This window comes from Rosa rugosa, chromosome 1 (assembly GCF_958449725.1).
Source record: "Rosa rugosa chromosome 1, drRosRugo1.1, whole genome shotgun sequence".
NCBI lineage: Eukaryota > Viridiplantae > Streptophyta > Magnoliopsida > Rosales > Rosaceae > Rosa > Rosa rugosa.
Genome location: NC_084820.1, coordinates 31694359 through 31717475, shown reverse-complemented (window position 1 = coordinate 31717475; position 23117 = coordinate 31694359). Strand labels below are relative to the sequence as shown.

At 34.6% G+C, this 23117-nt stretch overlaps 1 protein-coding gene and 2 long non-coding RNA genes across 3 annotated transcripts; all 3 read right to left on the bottom strand.

Moving 5' to 3' along the window:
* Positions 1-1249: 1249 nt before the first annotated feature.
* Positions 1250-10516, bottom strand: LOC133724658 (DExH-box ATP-dependent RNA helicase DExH17-like). The gene is made up of 28 exons (XM_062151438.1): positions 10322-10516; positions 9650-9732; positions 9123-9306; positions 8586-8747; positions 7924-8161; positions 7773-7809; positions 7621-7667; positions 6953-6990; positions 6846-6867; positions 6499-6711; positions 6244-6400; positions 6109-6160; positions 5787-5858; positions 5566-5615; positions 5338-5455; positions 5180-5243; positions 4996-5079; positions 4767-4892; positions 4479-4675; positions 4191-4379; positions 3823-4074; positions 3691-3740; positions 3512-3529; positions 3121-3203; positions 2818-3007; positions 2661-2698; positions 2184-2558; positions 1250-2055 (listed from the first exon to the last, which is right to left on the bottom strand). The coding sequence occupies exons 2-28, from the start codon at positions 9715-9717 to the stop codon at positions 1568-1570; spliced, it is 3612 nt and encodes a 1203-aa protein (XP_062007422.1). The 5' UTR covers positions 9718-9732; positions 10322-10516; the 3' UTR covers positions 1250-1567.
* A 4191-nt stretch (positions 10517-14707) lies between these two features.
* LOC133735431 (uncharacterized) lies at positions 14708-16986 on the bottom strand. Its single transcript, XR_009859012.1, has 2 exons — positions 16759-16986; positions 14708-14915 (listed from the first exon to the last, which is right to left on the bottom strand). It is a non-coding gene; the product is annotated as an uncharacterized LOC133735431 (long non-coding RNA).
* A 2989-nt stretch (positions 16987-19975) lies between these two features.
* Positions 19976-22254, bottom strand: LOC133735426 (uncharacterized). The gene is made up of 2 exons (XR_009859006.1): positions 22027-22254; positions 19976-20183 (listed from the first exon to the last, which is right to left on the bottom strand). It is a non-coding gene; the product is annotated as an uncharacterized LOC133735426 (long non-coding RNA).
* Between the last annotated feature and the right edge of the window lie 863 nt (positions 22255-23117).

Sequence of the window (23117 nt, the reverse complement as noted above, 5' to 3'; positions counted from 1 at the left end):
TCGATCTTCAGCTCGTAGAGGGAAGATTAACATCTAATCTCGACGTACATGCAAAGCTAGATTAGAGGAAACACTTGCTACACAAAGCTAGCTCTAAGTAATCCACTACAAACCCAAATAATTAACGAGGTACAACAAACATGCGAAATAAAGGAGTCTAACTAGCTATTAGAGTCCAGTCTTCTACCACTATCCATTAACACACACAGAATTCGTGAAAACTAGACTTATAGCTGAAGCCAGATCTACTCGTCTTCAATTCGTCGACGACGGTAGTAATTTTACCTGCATCAAGCAGATCATAAAACTCCCTTCTCCTCCTTTGCTCGTTCCAGTGATGCATTTTCCACAGGTAACCGGCCGCGAGCCCAATAGTTATCCCATAGAAGATCTCCTTGAGTATACTTGGACCTTTATATGCAGCATGTCCTATCTTAGGGGCACCCATTATTCCTGCATAATAATCCACAACAAGATCATTGTTGAATTTGTGGCTTTGATACCACTATTGGAATTTAGTGTGGAAGTGTTTAGTAGTAGTGGGCTAGGACAAAGTGTTTAAGATAACAAATTTAGGACTGTTTTAGGAGCAAGAGTTTGCAAAAAGGCGTTTAGTGGGACAATAACTTTGAAAAAGAGGACACGCATCACATATTTATTGAACTTGATAACCGACTTAAACCAGCGACCTGGTTTAGTGGTTCATTATCAACCACATAATTGTGAACCATATTCTAGATATACATCTACATTTGGTTAATTACATGAACATTCTAGAACTAACATGATCTTTGTAGATCATATTTTAGAGTAATCTAGCAGTTCTTAGACTTATCTTGATTACCCTTGACTTGTATAGATTGAGGTAGATTATTTTAGATTGTTTCAATGTGCATTAACTTTCAACAATCATTAATTGTTTCACTTATCACTTTGTTAATCCAACCACAAATTAAACATCTCTACAAAAATATGAAAACAGAGAGAGAGCAAGAACCTGATGTCAGTGAGGAGGAGGAACCAGAGGTGGCAGAGAAACCAGAGAAGCAGAAAGCTGAGGGAGAAGAAGGAGATAAAACAACATGCAGCCGGGAAAGGTACTTCTTCGTTTAACACCTGCTCAGGGGTGAGACACGTGGTGGCCACGGCCACGTGTCTATCGACTTCGCGTTATTTGGTAGTAATGCCACCTTAGTCCTGGCCATTGGCTCCTCATTCTAGTGTCCTATGTTTGACACAAACGACGCTCTAGATTCAATTGTATGTGTCCAATACTAGCGCAAGTTACAGTTCAGTTTCATAAGAACAATAGAGTGGGATGTTTATTAACACTATCTTGCTACATTCCTTTTACCTATAGGAAAGTGGTAACTAGACGACTAGACAATAAGCAATAACCTAATAAGCATCCATCCATTTACCCTACATGAAGTTTATAACCTGAAACAGCATCAGGCTGCACATAACAACCTTGGAAAAATTCAACCTGCTGTCAGAAATCAAGGCTGGGATTGATGACTGTGATAAGTGGCAGATATCCTCGCATTTTCAGGTTATTCAGGAGACATCAAAGAAAGGAAAAGACACTCTCGAACCCAAGAAATGTTTCTACTTCTCTGGATTTTCCAACTGCTGTCAACGAGCAGTGCCTTGGTGGTACAATTGGAGAGTGTTGATGTTTCTTCCTAGTATTCTCCACAGTGCTTGCTGGATCTGCAGGTCGCTTCGGATTCTTGAACATGGAGATATCGAAAGATGGCATGTTACTTGATGAGAGATTGGCTCCATTGCTTAAACCTCCGGGAGAAGCGTTCAATATTCCATGAGGGTTGCAGGAGCTACCGGAGAGCAACCTCCTATCACATTCAGTATCTCTGATAACCTCATTTGGTTTTGTTCCTTTCAGCACGGCAGTAATATCCATGCTAAACTCTGGTTCAGTCTTATATAGGCGTTGTTTTGTCTGGATTAAAGACTCAGCCTCCACCACATTTGGTTTATTGATCACCGGAAAATTCTTAGCTTTTGTGCGTATGTGCTCGAATATTGTTTCTCCTGTTAGAGGTTTGACATCAGGGTCAGTAGTTGGAAAGAAAATAACGATTAACTACTCCACACAACTAAGAACCAAAGAGTGACTTATATAACATGTGTGTGTGTGTTTGACAGTAAAAAGATTTCACCTCTGCCATCCATGACGTTCAGGGCAGCTGAGCTTCTGGGAGTTGGATGATTTTTGATACTAGAAAGCAGAACAACATCTTCTTTAAGTTCTGAAGATGGATTGACCACAGTTCGTCTTTGAACTTTATTCCATTCTAATTCTTCCAGAACCTCTACTCCACTTTCCGGGCCAAGCTTCTTCTCACGAGCACGTTTCCTTGCTAATTCCAAGGGCTCTGATGATGGAGGAAGCACACTATTTGATGACGCCAAGACAGGGAAGTTCTTTGCCTTTTCACGTATGTGGTCAAATACTGTTTGTTGTGTCACAACTTTGTCATCAGTTTGAACTTTGGCAGCAATCTCATCTTCATGAACTTTGTTGGCAACCTCATCTTCAAAAAATTGAGGTACAAGTTTTTACAGACATCGGATTGCCAAAAAAAAAAAAAAAAGTGGCAACATTATAGTATTATCGATACTCAATTAAGCTATACCTTCTTCAGAGTCTTCATCTAGAAGCTTGAAACTGGGCCTGATATAAAAGACCCAAATAATCAAGTAAGAGAAATCAGTTATTCAGATTTCAGACCAAGAAAGTACAACCTTAGTAAGAAGAAATGAAAATGGAATATCAGTGAAAGAGATACCCACATGGGACCATCTACCCTTTTGGATTTCGTCGAGTTTGGAAGCACTTCACTTGGGCCTTCGTAAGTATCATCTTCTATGATACATACTTCCTCAGGTAGAGGAAGAGAGGGTGCTTTTTTTCCTCGTTTGTTAATTGTACTTAAATTGCTTTTCTTCATTAAGATAAGCTCCTGGTTTAGATCAATACCAACTGCATGGATAAAGTGACAAATTATATATTATAAGTTTATACCTCACGATTATACCAGTCAATAGTAACTTGTAAAGTGAAGGAAACTAGAAATATCAGGGCAGGGACTTTACTGTATTCTTCAAATATAAGATCAGCCTTAACAGTCAGCTTTCCTTGTTGGGGATTTGACAGGAGAACTGTTGCGCTATAGGGGCTGCAATGGAGACAATCCAAGTCAGACTAAACAAGGTAATAATCATGCAACCTGAGCTCTATCTTCTAATCTCATTATAGGTTATGATTAAATTTAAATTTTTGTATTAGCTTAATTTTACACTATTAGAATCATTATAATAGCTACCACTTGTAGTAAAGTCTTTTCCAGGGCATAAAATACTTAAAAGGGCATAATTTTTTTTAGTCACAATGCCTGAAACTCTGGATGTGCTTAACAAACAGATATATCTGACATGCTACATGTTCTCAAACAGAAGAAAAAATTAAGATTGTGAGCCTACGCACCTCGAGAATTCATCGACTCTGCAGACACAAATTATAGAGAGGAAACAGGATGATTACCAAACCACCTCAGGCCAAAAGGAAAAAGCTGAATATTAGATATATGAAACATCTAGTTGATAGAACCCCTTTGGTATTGTAAAAAACCAACAACTAAAAGTAAGCTTCTAAATTGTCCTCACCTTATTTTCTCATGAAAGAGAACCAGGTTATCTTCTTCTGAACCTACAATCTGTAACAGATAAAATATTAGGGCCAGATTGTATAACAACGAAATTTGAAGAAATTATGTGGAGCTGTTATACAGTATATACCATATCAGCATAATGTCGTTTTGTTGATTGGAGTGTCTGTGATAGCCTAGTCAGTGTCACCGCTAGCATCAGTTTCCCTTGCCCCCGGCATTCAGTTTCCTCAACTTTCAACTCAACCTTTGGAGGTAGAGACAGTAGAGACTCTTTTATATGGTTCCCATATGGGTATTTTCGACCAGTGACTATCTCAATTCTCCTAGGATCAGCCTCAGCTAGTGTCTCAAATGATTTAACTCCCATCGAATGTAGTGCCTGAAAGGAGCATAAAGATACAAAGAAAATAAGGGTAGCGAAGAGTCAGTATTTGAGTGACCTAAGAATATAAAAAAGCATGTTTTTTCCGAAGCATATAAAGAAGTGGAAGACACCTTTGCAGTCACCATTCCAATCCCTGGTAATTGTTTCAGCAAGTATGGACTGTCATCCCAGAGTTTCTGATACATAGACTTTGCCAAAAGCATCGAGTTCAAGGCTCCTTTGTAATTCTTTTGGTAAATAAAAAATTCTTTCATGCATCTGGCAATTCTACAGCCATTTGAGCATATGGAGTTCATATCCTAAGGCACAAACACCCATTTGATTTCAGCTCTGAATATAATCAAATGCCAGAGTTATCAAGATAATGATGGAATGTAGTAGAGACTGAGAAATGAAACCTGGGTAAGGGATAAATCATGCACCGAAGGATCACCAGTCAAGCAGTCATTAGCCAAAAGAAATATCTTTTCTTCTCTGGTTTGAATACGCTTTTTTCGCTTCCCTTTGTCATCAAGAATGTGAAAGCGCAGGCGACCATCTTTATCAGTGTTTATGTCATTTAGAAGCTTTTTCTCATTGCGCCTGAGCTGTATCCCTTCATATTCCAGTAGATAGATGTTATATAATTCCTTCATTAGTATTGTCAAAGAAATGTGAATAGCAGCAAGTAGTTAAATATGCATTACATGAAATTTCCTCAGCACGGCATATCACATGAAGAGCATCTTCCAAGCTGCAGTTTGCAGGTGTCTGAATAATGTATTTCATTGTGTCAAATTTCAAATAGTACTTCGTCATCAGCCTCCCAGGTTCTAAAGAGGGGAAAAAAAAAAAAAGAAGAAGAAGGAGGTTAGAAATTAATATATTTTGGTCTTTTCTGAAAGGTACTGCTTTATGGGTTAACGTTATTAATACCTAGTGGTTTCAACAGAAAACCATCTTCATCAGTCCATATCATCTGATGCTGCGACAACTCATTAACTTTCTGTACACAGACCTCTGATAGAAAATAAAATTGATAATTAGAGAAACGAGGCCAAATCAAAGGGGATGGGAGGGGGAAGAGAGAGAGAGTTGTACAAGTAAACAGTCACAGTACCTAGCATATGCTTTTCTATACGATCATTGGAAATAACTTTTCTAACTGCATAGTGTCCAGGGTTCTGATTGTACATTAAACATGTAGAAATTAGTTAGATGGGAAAGTTGAAATAATATATGAAATCTATCCATTTTAAAGAAGAGTAAGAAGCATACCTTCTTCATTCTCACGTACAAGAAAGAGCACTTCATCCATTCGATTGCCCTTGTAATGTCAGAGACAGTCAGTTGAACTATCTCCGCAGTTAAATGCTCCGTCAAACATGAAAGCAATCTAATGACAGAAGACAATACAAGCTCATTAGAAGACATTTCCAATAGTTTGGCAATATAAGCTTCAAAGACCACCAAAGTTGTTCTGGAATTTAAAGTTATAACACGTACTGTGATTCCACCATCTCACATCCATTCAAGAGATTCTCATACAAGTGAACCTGATATCCAATAAGAACATGATTAACGAATTCGAAGACAAAAGTTTCTGTTAACAGACAGGACTAGTTCAATCCCAAGAAATATGAAGACAACAAATGAACAGAAATAGTTGGAAAGCAAAAACCAACACACACAGGAGCAAAGACTAAGGAAGAAAAGTAATAAACTACCGTATCTCTTCTTGTCATGATTATAACCATTCCTGTATCATCAAAAGGTGGCCGACCTGCCCTACCACACATCTGCATGGTGATACAACTCACAAAATATTAAATTGCAATTTGCTAAATTACCTAAAATTGCTAACATGCATGTAGACACCAGAAGAATTTTTCTTGTTTGACCTGGCACATTTGTTTCAAATAGAGCCTTGATGTACAGTCAAGATATATACTGGACAGAAGTATTACAAAAATATAAAGGCTCTGTTAACTAGTGTCCCAATTTTATCTACTTGAATTGTCCTCCTTAGAAAGGGTGTGATAGACAAACCTGTAGCAGTGTAGATCGGTCAATTTCCATGTAGACTCCTTTTTCTTTGTTGCTGCACAAAATGCACATGTTAATGAATAAACACACCAGAAAATTTCATGATACTGATTTTGAAGAAATTGAAGTTCAACATACAAGTGCTGAGTTGATTTTATGACTACTGTATGTGCTGGTAGGTTGATTCCATGTGCAAGAGTATTTGTTGTGCACAGAATTTGAACATCACCCTTAAGGAAAAGGCTTTCAATGAGATTACGATCCTTGAGGCAAAGGCCACCGTTGTGATAACCAACTGCAAGCAGGCAATTCATTTGATAACATGTCAATGTGGGGAGGTGCAGTAAGTTATAGTTAATGTAATGTGAACAACAAAACAAAGTAGTTCCACACCACCATAAATCATATAAGATTGCATTTGTTTGTCACTGCATGACAATGAAGCTTCCCTTAGCCTCTCTTGCTGTTCTCTGCTTTTAATGAATGGATTTGAATGACCAAAGGCCATGACTGTCTGAGAAAGTATCTGTGCTGCTTCTTGTGCGCCTTTTCTAGTTGAGCAAAAAATTAGAGCGGACTTCCCTCTTGAATATTGCATAAGGATATCTGTGCACCAGTTATAAGTGTATAAGTTATTCATGAACTTTAATTAGCGATGAATTCAATCTTGAAAGCACCTATATTCAAGAGGGGGGTGAGGGATCATCTATGAAAAGGTCAGCATCATGTTCATTGCTTACCGAAAATGTAGTTTTGAAGGCGCTGGAAAAAGGATCAAACATAAACCATCAGAAAAGTGAATAGTGGTATAGTTTGTAATATATAGTTTCTTAACTTTAGAAATTACCTTTTCAAATAGAAAATCATTTTTTGCTGGGGCGTTGCCTGCAAATTAAGCAGTTTTGAATATGCATTAATAAATGAGAACCAAATATAAGTAAAGACAATGATGCTTCAGTAAATTTGTAATATTAGAGGTGCATCAGTGATCAAACCACAGAAGTGACTACTAACAAACAGTTGTCATCCTCCTATAAAGGACATATTGGAGAGCTTTTCTTCGTATTAAAAAAATTAAAAATTAAAAATAAAATAAATGAAAAACTGAATATGTCTCGGTGTTCATGGGAATGTTTATTTATTTTATTTTTTTTACAACATGCCTCGAAAAAAAAATCAACTAAAAGAATCTTTAAAAAGTGATAACTGAAATGAAAAATAATATCTTGTTCAAAAACATAATGAAAAAGAATATTGTGTTCCTTTGATGAAATGTATGTCATAAATACCTCCTCATAAGAAGGTTTAGGTACCAAAAGTGAGTAAAAAAGTTACCAAAAATACTTGGCAAAATAAAAACAGAATGCATCTCATCCAATGAGTTCTGATAAGAAAGAATAGGAAAGCGGGGCACTTGATTGTCATTATTATTATTATTATTTTTTTTTCAAAAATGGGGAGTCCTTGATATGATAAATATATTGTGAATGGTGAATTCAAATCATGTTTGCATACCAAAAACTTTTGTAGTCAGCTTTACAGGCCTCATTTCTTCTCCAAACCTGTATGCAGAGCAGAAAGATTAAAAAACAGAAGAACTGGATACTTGCATAGTTCTATTAATGAACAGTATTTCTTAAATAAATATCAAATGAATGTTGAAGTACCTTTTAATCCCTTGGACGGGCACCTTGAGCCACTCCGCTACAGTGGTTTGCATGCATTGTTGTTAAATTATATACCATTTGTACTCTTTTAAAGAAAGTCAATACAATAAAATCTAATCCAAACTAGTATTTTAACAAACAAATATCTCACCAAGGTTCTCAATATTTGGAATGGTGGCAGACACAGCTAGAAAACGAACATGAGCCAGAGCGCTTGACTTCATTTCAGGGTTGTAAGCAAGCATTTTTATTCTGCTAACTATTGCTTCCAAAACTGCTCCACGAGGATCATTCAAAAGATGAACTTCATCAATAAGTAGAAGTGCTATATCGCTGAAAAAGCCCAATCCACCATCCTTTATGCGATACCGCGTTACAGCATCAAATTTCTATTTAAAGACAATAATTGATTAGTCATGCTCCTATGATATCATCTAGAACAAAGCCAATTGCGAAAGAATGGAAGAACTGAATATGAATCCTATTTTTTAAAGGAATAAGAAGAAACATATAATGTATGAGCATATGAAAGCTGATAGAATCCAGGATCAATCGCTGCAAGTGGGATTCAGTTCAGGCGGTTATAAAGGAGAGAATGCAGGTTAACATGGGTTTAAAAAATGCAGAAACCTGAAAAATATTGTGCACTTGATAGCGCAACATAAGGAAGCTTCATCAATTTTGTTAATTTATGATTATGGTGCTGTTTTGAGAAGATAGTTGACTTCTTTAAAATGAGTGGGTAAAGTATTTCAATCTATATTTTAATTCTTAAGTGTGTCCATCTGTGTAACCTTACACCTTTATACTTACCTCAGGAGTGGTTAAAATAATGTCTGCTTCCTGTAAACTCCTGGTGTTGTAAGATTCATTATCTCCAGTGAGCTCCAAGCAAACTATGCCCCGAGATCCAAACTTCTGGGTCCAATCACGAACCTTCTCCTGAACTAAAGCTTTTGATGGGGCAATATAGATCTTCATGCCACATAAAAAGAAGGTAGAGAGAAGGAATAAGTGGTTGAAATTTAGATTATACATAAACTTCTAGTCGAATCTAGTACACATGTGCAACAGTTAAGAGCAAAGATTTCATACAAAAAGGATAAAAATAACAAAGAAAAATTAGCTGTGATCAAGCATTCAAGCCTACATCAGAATGATACATATCATGCAATGAGGTAGTGGGGAGAATAAATAAATCATTGAAGAAAATTTGAAAGAACATCATTGAAGGTGTCTGTAGTTCCTTTAGAATCCTGAATACTTAAAACTAAGGCTCCCACACATTTATTCTAGAACTATCAAAATGTTTACGACCTTACTTTTGGATTGAGGACATCAGACACTTACTGTTTTGAGAGTTCCATTTGTAGGTGTAAACCTCCCATCCTCAGAGATGAATCTTGAAAGAAGCCTCAAAATGCAAAGCTCAAAAATGACTGTTTTACCACTTCCAGTTGGCGCTGACACAACCATGTTCACATCTGAGTGGAAACAAGCAGGAAAGCATTCACTCTGCAAAGAGTTGAAATACCTGCATACATAGGAAATAAACACATTTCAACTACACAAACTACTCCACCTTGTGGATAGCACAAAAATAACAACACCAAGCAGATGATGAAAGAACCGTTTGTGAGATCACATAGATTCTATCATCTCGAAATCACAGTTCAACTTCTTTGTTAGAATGTGCAGCTTCAACAAAAAAAAAATACTATATGCAGCAGTTGCATAAATGTAAATGGAATTATGTAATACAAGTTACAGCAATATGCACACTTGTATCAAGAACAACAAACGATGCCAATATTCATGCTTTAACAACAGCCACACTACAAAATCCCCTCTAGAACTTGAGTAGGTCAGGTGATTACCTAAAATTAAAACATGCTCGAAAAGGAGCCGGCAAGTCTGCCATGGACTTAAGTGTATACGAATCCATGCTTGAACCCGTTTCCTGCCAGAAACAACAAAATTATGTTATATATTTGTTTACAATCCACAGAACCTGTGGAGTTGTATGAGATTGCATGCTATAATTCACACTTCACAGAAATGAAACACAATCAGTACACATGTCAAGAGCCAAATGTTGCTTAACAATCAGTGAAATCCAAAACTGTCCACAACCACAAAAATGATATCACTCTTCTGCGTATCCTCTACTTTTTCTTAGTCAACCAAATTAGAAATTGCTAAGCTATTACTGAGGAGAGAATCACAAGAAGTTAATCGTAAGATCACATATCAGTAAGTTACAGAACCAAATCTACATATCAAATCAAACAAAACTGCTAACTCTCTCCAAATCCCTCCTCAAATCTTTGAAAATCGAAGTAAACTACTAAGAGAATCGCAGATCCTAAAACCTGAACCTCGAATTTCTCCATCTCGGTTGAAAATCCTAACAACTACTTGAGAATTCTTTCAAAATACGTAAGTTCTGAGTATTCGAAGCTCGCGAAAACAACAAATTATCGATCCGAAGCAAACAGTATCGATATGCATCGACGAAATCTTACTGATCCAGACCTAGCCGTACGTACCTGGATTGAAGATGAAATTCCGGTACCGGTCGTCGATCGGAATAATCTAAGCGCGTGCGAGCGTGAAGAGTGAAAGAGCGATACAGAGGTCGGTTTTGGTGAAGAGGTTCGGGTCGCAGTAGAGAGGTCTGGACTCTGGACTGTGCAAAGTGTGAAGGAAGACGATGAGGACTGAAATGAAATGGATGGGTATTTATAGTCCGGGTTTGGCCCTTTTGGCGGGGGAGAAAATGACCCGGAACGCACTTGATGCCCGCTAAAGTGATTTTTCTTTTTTCTTTTTAACATCTCCTTACAAGTTCCTGTGTAGTTAAATTTAACTAAAATTGTGAAATATAGTTATTGATTTAACAATGTTGCTCCACCAACAGTAACTCTCATTTTTCCTCATTTGTAGAGAAATATTTGGGTGCACCCATATAACCAACTTGGATTGCATGCCAAGTGATTTGACGCCCCAATAATAATTAGACACGTTTATTATAACAAAACACAACTCGTCAGTTTTCTTGTGAAAATGACGTTTTTGTTCTTCGTATCAATCTAGTTCACCTCCTTTCCCTTGGAGGCACTGCACATCTCCTCATCTTCTCTAACACAATTCTTTATCCAATTGTTTCTTCATTTGCAACTTTGATGTAAGCAAATAGAATCGGGACGCTTTTATGTTGTTTCGTTCATCAAATTATCAGGGAACATCCATATATTTCTATCCCATAAATGCACATGTACGAATCACATATTGATTAAGTTTTGGTGTTGGTCATGACTGCAATCACCAAACAACATACTGTATCAACAACATTTTGATGGCTTTTTATGGATTAGAGAAGGTGTATAAGGAGGAACTAGGAGATGATGGTGTTGAATGGGACAAAATTTGAGAAAATTTGTCATAAGTATGATCTGGAATTATGGATGATGATGAAGAACGAACCATAAGGCAAAAGTCCAGAATGGTATTTTTCACAAATAACTGAGTTTTTTTTCTTTTCTTGTAGAAGCCACCTGTCAAATTATCATTGGGGCGTCCAACCACTTGGCAATCCAAGTTGGTTCTACGAGAGTATCTAAAGGGAATGGCGGTGATCACTTCATCCTTATCCAATTGTGATCACTCTTCAATGCTTGTTGTTTCTCCTAAGGAGTGTTTGACATAATGACTTCTTTATCTTCTACTGTTACTTCTGTCTGTTTTAGATAAGAACATACACTCTTCTATCTAAATTGTAATCAATAGAATGAATATCATTCAGTTCCAAACATTATTCGGAGTATAACATCTTTGACATAAATGTCCGTAATGATGTTGCATTCTAAACATCTTTAACTTCATGTATTTCTATTATCAGTCTTTTCATATGCTCTACCGGATCTAGTTTAGAGTGGTAAATAGTCAACTCTCTAAGCAAATCATGCTGGATAACATAGGGATCATCTTGCCCCTCCATCTCAAAGATATTGTCAATTAAACGTTCTATAAAAAATAGAAAGATTTCTCTAGCTATATGCAGCAAGTAATCGTAAACAGCAGATGCATATGGCTCACCCTGTGTCCGAGAAAATATGCTCTTCATGAGTAGGTGTGACTATTTTTTTTTAAATTTTTTTATTACATCAACAACTAGTTTTTCGTGAATTTAGTAGGTGTGACTAGCTTGCAAGTAACTTTATACTATGTTTCAGCTTGTACAAATGAGCAGTCGCACTTCATCATTATCACTGGATGTTCTTTGGAATGTTCTGTGATGATTCTGTTTACCTTATGGTTGTTACACAACTTCAACTTATCAAAAAACAAACGCCCCCTTTGTATCACTTTTGGTTCACTCCTTCTTGGCGATGAATCGCTCCGACAATGTGTATCTAATTCTCAACATGGAAATCTTGCTTCTTGCATATATGTAGTCTCTAACCAAGACCCTATACCTAAAATTTTCCTCTCTCAAAATCCAAGTGGTACTTATAAGCCTTTTGGAACATTTCTGTTATGCTAGTGATAGCCAACTCTCAAAATTTTCAAACTCAAGATCCTTATCTAGGACAACAGTTCATTGATTATGGACTAATTTTGAAAGATCTCAAGCTTAGTGCACTTTATAGAGATGATTTGCAGTTTTTTTGTAGAAGGGAAAATAGATCCACTCCAAGCAAGCATTATCACACAACTGCAAGTAATTGGATTTCCCCTGACACAGGTAGCAAATTTTCAATACATTTGTTCATATATCTTCTTGCTACAATGAATTTCTTTGCATTTCCTGATCTTTTGCTTTTACTTTGTTAGGGGCGTAACAAACTCAAATAAACCTATAAAAAGGATAATAATCATATTTCTTACAACACTAAGGATTTCCCCTCTTGAAAGATAAAGAAAAACTAAGATCCTTTTGTCTATATTTCAAAGGATATCTTTGTAGCTTACTTCTTCATCTAACTTATTTATGAAATATTAGAAAAGAGAAGAAGAAAAACACGATGAAGTTAATTGATCCAAACAAGCTTTTTTTAATATTATTTCTTGCAGGGATTGACGGTGATCACTTCATCCTTAACCAATTGTGATCACTCTTGAATACATGTTGTTTAGGAGAAAGAGTCTTTTGATAAAATGACTTCTTGATCTTCTACTTTTACTTCTATTTATATTAGATAAGCACTATTTTATCCAAGTTGTAATCAATACAATGAATATCATTCACTTCCAAACATTATTTGGAGTATAACATCTTTGACGTAAATGTTGGTAATGATGTTGCATTCTTAACATCTTTAATTTCTATTATCACTCTTTTTCTGTGCTCTATCGAATCTAGTTTAGTGTGGTAAATAGCCAACTCTCTAAGCAAATCATGTTGGATAACATAGAGGTCATCTTGCCCTTCCATCTCAAAGATATTGTCAATTTAGCGTTCTTAAAAAATAAAAAGATTTCTCTAGCTATATATATTGAAAACACTAGACGGAACAAAACTTATGGGAATGATTAACACGTGAGTGCGGTTCAATAAATGCAATCACACAAATGAGAATTTGCTGATGCAGTGTAAACCTCACCACTGAGGAAACTTCACTGCGAGGTTATAACGTAGCCAACACGAGAATCAAATCCAATATGAATCCAAGTAATTACAAATCACAAGTAGTGGTATTCAACACAGCCACTTTACTAGCTACAATGCTAACTTGTTTACAATTTCAAAGACTTATTCTACACAGTATGAATCGATCTATGTTGATGGAAGTAACTGAGCAGTCCTTCAATTTCACTCTTGACTCAAGGCCTCACTGATCTCAAGTACTTATGCAAGTGAAGAATGCAGTGAAACAAACAAAGAGAACAAATAATACAAACGAGAGTTTTGCAAAGCAGTTTATGCAGATTATGCAGCACTAAGAAATTTCACAGTTTCAAAACTCTCATCGAAAATGCAGTTTTCAAAACCTTTTATAGAAGATAAAAACTCTCCCTCAATTTGATCACATTGATCATAGATTGAGATAAACTTTGAAAGGTTTTTCAAACAGATTAAGATACTCAATCAATCCTAACTAACATTAAGCAATCAATATCTTTTATCTGATAAGACTTTTTAAACAACTTTGAATGCAGATAAGATTTTGAAAACTTTTCCAAAAATACCGATGAGATTGCATATTAGTTTAGATCCACAATTTAAGCAACAATCATAAGCAATATGATATGATATGCATACAACCTTAACTTGAGATCAGTGAGCTTGATTTGTGCTTCATTGCTTGATCCTTCAATCTCCTAGGGCCATCGGGAAAGTAGGAGAGAAAAGCTTTCCTTAATCTTTGATACTCAAGTCTCCTAGTACCTTTAGGAGATCTTGTGTTTCATGGAAACAGTCCAAAATACTTACATATACGTAGCAAGTTACCTAGCAAGTAGTCATATACAACAAATGCATGTGGCTTACCCCGTGTTTGAGAACATATGCCAGAAGAGCATCACTATGCGTCTAAGAACATATGCTCCTATATTGGAATTGGTTGCCGGAATAACAACTTGCATGCCGCTAGTATTCCGTAAACAACAAGTAACTCTATGAAATAATTGCATAGTGCAAATTATAATTCCGGCAACCATCAAGGCAGCAGGACAACCATCAACTTACTATCAAGGCTAGTAGGTAACTCTATGAAATATTTGAAGAGTGAAATAGTACAAGAATACAAGATGCATGTGGTGTATACCCTATGCTTCCAAGATTAGTTCTTTGTTTATGTTTGAATATCTATAATTCTTTGTTAAGATAATGATTTATTTGATGAAACAAAATATCAACACTGTCACACCCCCAAATCCAATGCCAATATTGTACTGAAATATGGCACGTGAATTTGTGACGTGAGTCAAAACGAATAAAATTTTCTTCTTGAATAAATCAATAGGAAGTAAAAGAAATTATATACATATCTGAATAGTACTTTTATTAGAAAACAAAATGGTTAATATATTTACATAACCAAAGTTAAGCAAAATTCAAATCAGTGCAAGTATTCACTAGAAATAGTAGTAAAAATATTCTTTAGGTTCATCCCTTTTCCCCAAGCATGTACTCAATACCTGAAAACAAGAAGGTGTAGCATCATGAGCAACACAAGCCCAGTAAGTACACAACATACATTCTTATATTAATTTGCCTTACAAAATGATGCAAATTGAATAACAAAGTAAAAATGATCGGCAGTCATCTGTCAACGCACTTTGTAATAAATACTAATATCATCGTACCATCTCCTTATTGAACCAACAATATATTGCAGCATTAATATGTGAAATAATCTCAAAACAATGCATGCTCAATTATCTTTTCACTTAGCACCGTAACATATTAATAATATATATCGCAGACAGATATTTGATCAAAATAATATAAGCACACTTCTCTTCTTAGTGAATTTTCAGATTAACTGGTAACAATTCATAAATACAAGTGCTAGGGTCCAACGTACTATACCCAAAGCACAAGTAAGCCAGGTTGACTGGTAACAAATCACAAATCCACGTACTAGGGTCCAACGTACTATACCCAAAGCACGGGAAAGCCGCAGCATACTAGGGTCCAACGTACTATACCCAAGTATGTATACTCAAAGTAAGCACCCTTCCTAAGAGTATAATAGTGCACTATCTGTAGGGACTAGGGCCCAAGGCTAACTTCCACATAACACCAAAACACGTTTACCAGTAATTCACTTAAGCACGGGGTAGTACTAATCACCCGGCTTCACAACTGTACTTCTCAAACATAATCAAATTCACAACATACAATCTTTATAAATTATAGATCATAATATATGTATATGTACTCACACATATAGATACATATACTTAGGAATAATCTCATATGAAAACATGTGTAACATAATTGTATATCACAAACAAGTAAATTCACTAGCAAACAACATAATTAAAAAGAAGCTTATACATAATTGAAATAAAGTAAAATAGGTAATAATAAAGCACAAGTATTAAATAAGTAACTATAAACAATTTAACAAAATTATATTATAGTTAGTATTTCAGTCCTTATGTCCAAATCCATTGAAGTTCATCAACCGTATTCATGTTTCTCCGATTAGAGTCATCAAACTTCAAAATGTGTTACGTTGTCCATCACAAGTCCGAATTAGTCAAATGAGTACACCGTTTCAAAGGGTTTTTCACAAGGAATTCAATAATACAGTCCATGTAAACATGTGCAATGTGTCCAAGTCCAAAAATGAAGATTTTCCAGAACAGTACAGTAATCGTCACTCTTTACTTTAACCTTAATTTCATATATTAATACGTCCTGTAGTTTTGACTACTGCTCTTGATACTCTCCAGATTTAAAGTTCAGATTATAAGCTTCGTTTTGATATAAAGAACATTGAAAACGGATAAGAAATGAGTGAGATATGATAGTTTGAAGTTATGAACATCATATGAGTTTTCCGGTGAAACCAACCGGAAAAGTTTTGAAAGATTCATTGTTTAATGCTTTAAAAATCATTTAAAATGTAAAATTAAGATACAAAATCAATTAGAAATCATCTATATGAACTTGATTAGATAAAACAAGAGTAAGACCAGAATTTTAGTATTTCCGGCAGCCGGAAAATGCATGAACTCACCGGTTTCTGGAAAAAGTTGCCGGATTCTGGAAAAAAAAATGGAAAGTAACAATTTTCTTTTAACCATAACTTCTTCGTTTCTTAACCTTTTTGAGTGATTCAAAATCCCAAAATGAGCCATTTTTCATGTAGATTAAGGTAGAATAACTTTCATCAGCAAATACATAAGTTTTATGCACGAAAAAAATTGGATTATGCAGCAGTGACGTTTTTACACCATTTTATTCTTGGTTCTTCAAATTGATCAAAATTTAAGGCAAAAGACTATAAGAGAGTTTTCATATACTTACAAGAATATCTTTTGAAGTGATCAACAGGTGATTGGAGGCTTAGCCACGAAATTGAGCTTCACAACTTAAAGAACCTAAGAGCTTAAGCTAACTTTCTTTAACTAAAGATTTCTTTCTTTCCAATGAGTTTCTAAGTGAAATTCCTATATGAATGAGAATGGGATGAAGTTAGAGCAGGAAGTAGTGCTCTTTTATAGACCAAGAACAACATCTAACCTTACTCAAGTTAGTTTCTAAGCTAGCTACTTACCCTTGGTGAATAGGAGTGTGGTTAAGCTTCAAGTGAATAAACAAAGACTTTTAGGCTAGATTTTTATGTGTTAGAGATGATGAGATCAGCTGCTAGAAGCTGCTTTCATCACAAAGTCATCTTCACTTTCTTTTTATGTTCTTGAAAAATGCATGTAAAGCTTGTCATTTGGTTCTAAGATTTAATTTCAAAATGAATAAAACTAATCGACTCAAATTAAAATGCTTAGGAATTGAAATGATTTAGAGAAGTGTAATCTATAGGCATCTACATGAATTATAAATGTTGAGATGATCCAATACTCAAAAAGGTATTTTCGTAATAAACTCATGAGTTAGAAAGTCATGAGATGAGCTTTTTGAATTATCAAAATCTTCACACAAAAAAAATGTTTTCTAAGATATATGAACTGTCGAGATCATAAAAAAAATGCAATATAATTATTCCTAAAAGTTCGGGTTATTACAGTCTACCCACCTTAAAAGAAAATTCGTCCTCGAATTTTACGTAGGTTTCTCAATCCAATACAGGTGGTGGTTCGTACTTAGACTATATCATGACATCCCTAATAGTACTTGAAATCTTAAGGTATTATACCATTCCGATCTATTTTGCTACCATGTTGATATATTAGACGAATATATAAATCTAACTTTAACCTCTTGGTTTTCTCCCAAAAAGTATTCACCAAAAGTATTTGTGTATTTCCATTCCCCTTGAATGAAAACTGAACTTCACATGGTGAGCATAACTTCCTCTTAAATCCTATATTGTTTGGTGTGCATACTCTTTCTCAATATAGCAGTCTGGTGCTAATGTAGAGGTGTCATCTTTCATGTATACATAGTTTACGAGTTCTCACCTTGAGTTCAAAATATTCGGTAGGCTATATACTTAAATCTTGAATGATCTATACCTATAGCAGTCGAGGATCTAAACTCGTATCTTTCTAATATTCTAAAAGGTTGGAAGTTTCCTAAAGCATTAGGTCAAGATGTTGCAATGTAGCTAGGTTTTGGATTCTGCATATCAACCAAACAAGTTCTCTCCTCCTTGCTGACACTGTGGCAACACCATAAATGGGTTTATCTCTCTTCATCAATGTTGTTCAAATCTATCTCAAATAAAAGTTTCATCAAGTAGTTCCCAACTGAAAACGCTCAACTGAACAAATCTTATATCTAAGAACTTTTCACCAAGTCTATTTCATCTATTGGTTCGATTCCTTAGGTTGTAGATAATACTAATCGACCTATAAGTAATGGGTAATTACTTATCTTCATAGTGATAGTATACAAGTGCGAGGGTACTAGAAATACTGAACTTTCAGGACCACATTATTGGAATGATTGAGACCTAAAATATATTCATCAATAATCTGGACAAGGTAATTAACCGCTTGTAAGGCATTGCATAAAACATTGCATGCAAGGCATTGCAAAAATTCTAGTGACAAGCATGTTGACGCTTACCTTATTTATGGCTCTAACTCTCTTACTCTCAACTGTGTAGGAAACTTTGAAATAAGGATTCTTCCAAAATTGTATATCAAGCGTTCTAATTCAAGGAACTTAGGGTAGCCTAGAACAACAGGATCATGAATTTCCAAATCATTCCTAGCTTAGATTATGTCTTATTTGGTCACACTAAACTTATAAAGGCTACGAAAAGTTACACCTCAAACAAGTTTATGGATAATAGCTCACATACTGCTAGGGCTAGAATTTTTGAACTTCGAAAGGGAATTAATTATTGTTAAAACCTATTCTTAATAATCCAAATAAAATCATGATTCTAAACTTTCAACAAGAGCTAGAGTTTCAAGACGTACCTTTCACCTTTCAGATCAATATCCTTCAATACTTGGAAATATATTTGAGTGTAAGGAATTCTTGTGCATCCAATTGTTTGAGCAATAGTCTTTTACCATAATTGACCAATGCTTAAAGATCTCCCAAATGCACTAGGACCAATGTTGCTAGTCTTGTTCACATATATTTTTCACTAAATACTCCTCAAAATTTCTTCTCTCTGTAGCCTACTCAGCAATCGTTTCGACTAATAATTCTAGAGCATTCTAGGAACCACTTAATCTGCTATAATAATGAACGCCATTTTCTTTCTCTCACGAGACTAATCTACAGATCCGAATTTTCCTAAAATAATTAAGTTTAACTTCCAAATAAAAGGATCTCTTCAATATCAATTTACCATAGGGATATCAAGCTAGCCCTAAACTGTTTCTAGATCCTTGTTAAGCAATTCAACAACTATCTTATATGCTAAGCTCTTTTAGTATCTTGCGAATGCTTAACAATTCTATCAAGGCTTTAGTACTCATACTTCCATAATAGTCACGAGTACATCTAAACGAATCATTTTACTCTACTCATACTAAAGTATATAACTTCCACTCACTGTATACCTAATGTTATCCAAAACAACTTAGTCTCAAAAACTTGTGTCACAAAATCATATGCCAATTACCATATTGACTAAAGCGTATACATGTCATTATCACTGCTTGATCAATACAAAAATTTGAGGGAATGGTTTGGGAGAAGAAGAAATTCAAACAAAGGATCGATCAAAGCAACTAGCCATATTGACTATAATAGTTTGATTAATAGAAGAACATTAGACAAATAATTCTTGATAATTACTCTTTTCTTTTCAATGAAACAAAACCCAAACAAATCACCATGTCATCTTCTAACTTGATAAAGTCAGTATATAAAATATAACTGCAATCAAAGAATAGGGATGCATAATACTCATCGAAGCTTTCGATAGCCTAAAATGCATGTATATGCTACATATATAGTACCCACCCCGTTTATATATTTTCATTTATAGAAACCAAAACTTAAAAGGAGCTTTAGCTCTGATACCAATCTGTCACACCCCCAAATCCAATGCCAATATTGTACTGAAATATGGCACGTGAATTTGTGACGTGAGTCAAAACGAATAAAATTTTCTTCTTGAATAAATCAATAGGAAGTAAAAGAAATTATATACATATCTGAATAGTACTTTTATTAGAAAACAAAATGGTTAATATATTTACATAACCAAAGTTAAGCAAAATTCAAATCAGTGCAAGTATTCACTAGAAATAGTAGTAAAAATATTCTTTAGGTTCATCCCTTTTCCCCAAGCATGTACTCAATACCTGAAAACAAGAAGGTGTAGCATCATGAGCAACACAAGCCCAGTAAGTACACAACATACATTCTTATATTAATTTGCCTTACAAAATGATGCAAATTGAATAACAAAGTAAAAATGATCGGCAGTCATCTGTCAACGCACTTTGTAATAAATACTAATATCATCGTACCATCTCCTTATTGAACCAACAATATATTGCAGCATTAATATGTGAAATAATCTCAAAACAATGCATGCTCAATTATCTTTTCACTTAGCACCGTAACATATTAATAATATATATCGCAGACAGATATTTGATCAAAATAATATAAGCACACTTCTCTTCTTAGTGAATTTTCAGATTAACTGGTAACAATTCATAAATACAAGTGCTAGGGTCCAACGTACTATACCCAAAGCACAAGTAAGCCAGGTTGACTGGTAACAAATCACAAATCCACGTACTAGGGTCCAACGTACTATACCCAAAGCACGGGAAAGCCGCAGCATACTAGGGTCCAACGTACTATACCCAAGTATGTATACTCAAAGTAAGCACCCTTCCTAAGAGTATAATAGTGCACTATCTGTAGGGACTAGGGCCCAAGGCTAACTTCCACATAACACCAAAACACGTTTACCAGTAATTCACTTAAGCACGGGGTAGTACTAATCACCCGGCTTCACAACTGTACTTCTCAAACATAATCAAATTCACAACATACAATCTTTATAAATTATAGATCATAATATATGTATATGTACTCACACATATAGATACATATACTTAGGAATAATCTCATATGAAAACATGTGTAACATAATTGTATATCACAAACAAGTAAATTCACTAGCAAACAACATAATTAAAAAGAAGCTTATACATAATTGAAATAAAGTAAAATAGGTAATAATAAAGCACAAGTATTAAATAAGTAACTATAAACAATTTAACAAAATTATATTATAGTTAGTATTTCAGTCCTTATGTCCAAATCCATTGAAGTTCATCAACCGTATTCATGTTTCTCCGATTAGAGTCATCAAACTTCAAAATGTGTTACGTTGTCCATCACAAGTCCGAATTAGTCAAATGAGTACACCGTTTCAAAGGGTTTTTCACAAGGAATTCAATAATACAGTCCATGTAAACATGTGCAATGTGTCCAAGTCCAAAAATGAAGATTTTCCAGAACAGTACAGTAATCGTCACTCTTTACTTTAACCTTAATTTCATATATTAATACGTCCTGTAGTTTTGACTACTGCTCTTGATACTCTCCAGATTTAAAGTTCAGATTATAAGCTTCGTTTTGATATAAAGAACATTGAAAACGGATAAGAAATGAGTGAGATATGATAGTTTGAAGTTATGAACATCATATGAGTTTTCCGGTGAAACCAACCGGAAAAGTTTTGAAAGATTCATTGTTTAATGCTTTAAAAATCATTTAAAATGTAAAATTAAGATACAAAATCAATTAGAAATCATCTATATGAACTTGATTAGATAAAACAAGAGTAAGACCAGAATTTTAGTATTTCCGGCAGCCGGAAAATGCATGAACTCACCGGTTTCTGGAAAAAGTTGCCGGATTCTGGAAAAAAAAATGGAAAGTAACAATTTTCTTTTAACCATAACTTCTTCGTTTCTTAACCTTTTTGAGTGATTCAAAATCCCAAAATGAGCCATTTTTCATGTAGATTAAGGTAGAATAACTTTCATCAGCAAATACATAAGTTTTATGCACGAAAAAAATTGGATTATGCAGCAGTGACGTTTTTACACCATTTTATTCTTGGTTCTTCAAATTGATCAAAATTTAAGGCAAAAGACTATAAGAGAGTTTTCATATACTTACAAGAATATCTTTTGAAGTGATCAACAGGTGATTGGAGGCTTAGCCACGAAATTGAGCTTCACAACTTAAAGAACCTAAGAGCTTAAGCTAACTTTCTTTAACTAAAGATTTCTTTCTTTCCAATGAGTTTCTAAGTGAAATTCCTATATGAATGAGAATGGGATGAAGTTAGAGCAGGAAGTAGTGCTCTTTTATAGACCAAGAACAACATCTAACCTTACTCAAGTTAGTTTCTAAGCTAGCTACTTACCCTTGGTGAATAGGAGTGTGGTTAAGCTTCAAGTGAATAAACAAAGACTTTTAGGCTAGATTTTTATGTGTTAGAGATGATGAGATCAGCTGCTAGAAGCTGCTTTCATCACAAAGTCATCTTCACTTTCTTTTTATGTTCTTGAAAAATGCATGTAAAGCTTGTCATTTGGTTCTAAGATTTAATTTCAAAATGAATAAAACTAATCGACTCAAATTAAAATGCTTAGGAATTGAAATGATTTAGAGAAGTGTAATCTATAGGCATCTACATGAATTATAAATGTTGAGATGATCCAATACTCAAAAAGGTATTTTCGTAATAAACTCATGAGTTAGAAAGTCATGAGATGAGCTTTTTGAATTATCAAAATCTTCACACAAAAAAAATGTTTTCTAAGATATATGAACTGTCGAGATCATAAAAAAAATGCAATATAATTATTCCTAAAAGTTCGGGTTATTACAAACACCTTACCTTTTTTTAAAGTTCTTCAAATATATAAGATCTTTTATCTTCCATGGAGGTTGAATGATGAAAAACTTCATTGCATTGTCATCATCTAACAGTTGTAAATGATATGAAGAACCAAGTCTCGGAAATTTAGATTTTTTTTTTCAAGAAAAAAAGAAGTCTGGTGATAAAAAAAAATTTGTTTGTTCTCCGACAGTTTCATTGCATTATTTTTTCTTTTATCAAAATATGATAACTTTATTAATCTTGAAAAAGATTACAATACTATGGAGATAAATAGTTCTCAATAGAGAACCCCCACTACTCCTCAAGGGTTTACATCAAGAGTTTCATTGCATTGTTTATTCTTGTAGCACTTATATATATA

Excerpts from the sequence above, each read along its gene's own strand:
- LOC133724658 (XM_062151438.1), bottom strand. The coding sequence starts at position 9,717 with ATGGATTCGTATACACTTAAGTCCATGGCAGACTTGCCGGCTCCTTTT. Across the intron at positions 5,859-6,108 it reads ACCGATCTACACTGCTACAG|ATGTGTGGTAGGGCAGGTCG; the intron begins GTTTGTCTATCA and ends ATCACCATGCAG. Across the intron at positions 2,056-2,183 it reads GAACGTCATGGATGGCAGAG|GAGAAACAATATTCGAGCAC; the intron begins GTGAAATCTTTT and ends AACCTCTAACAG.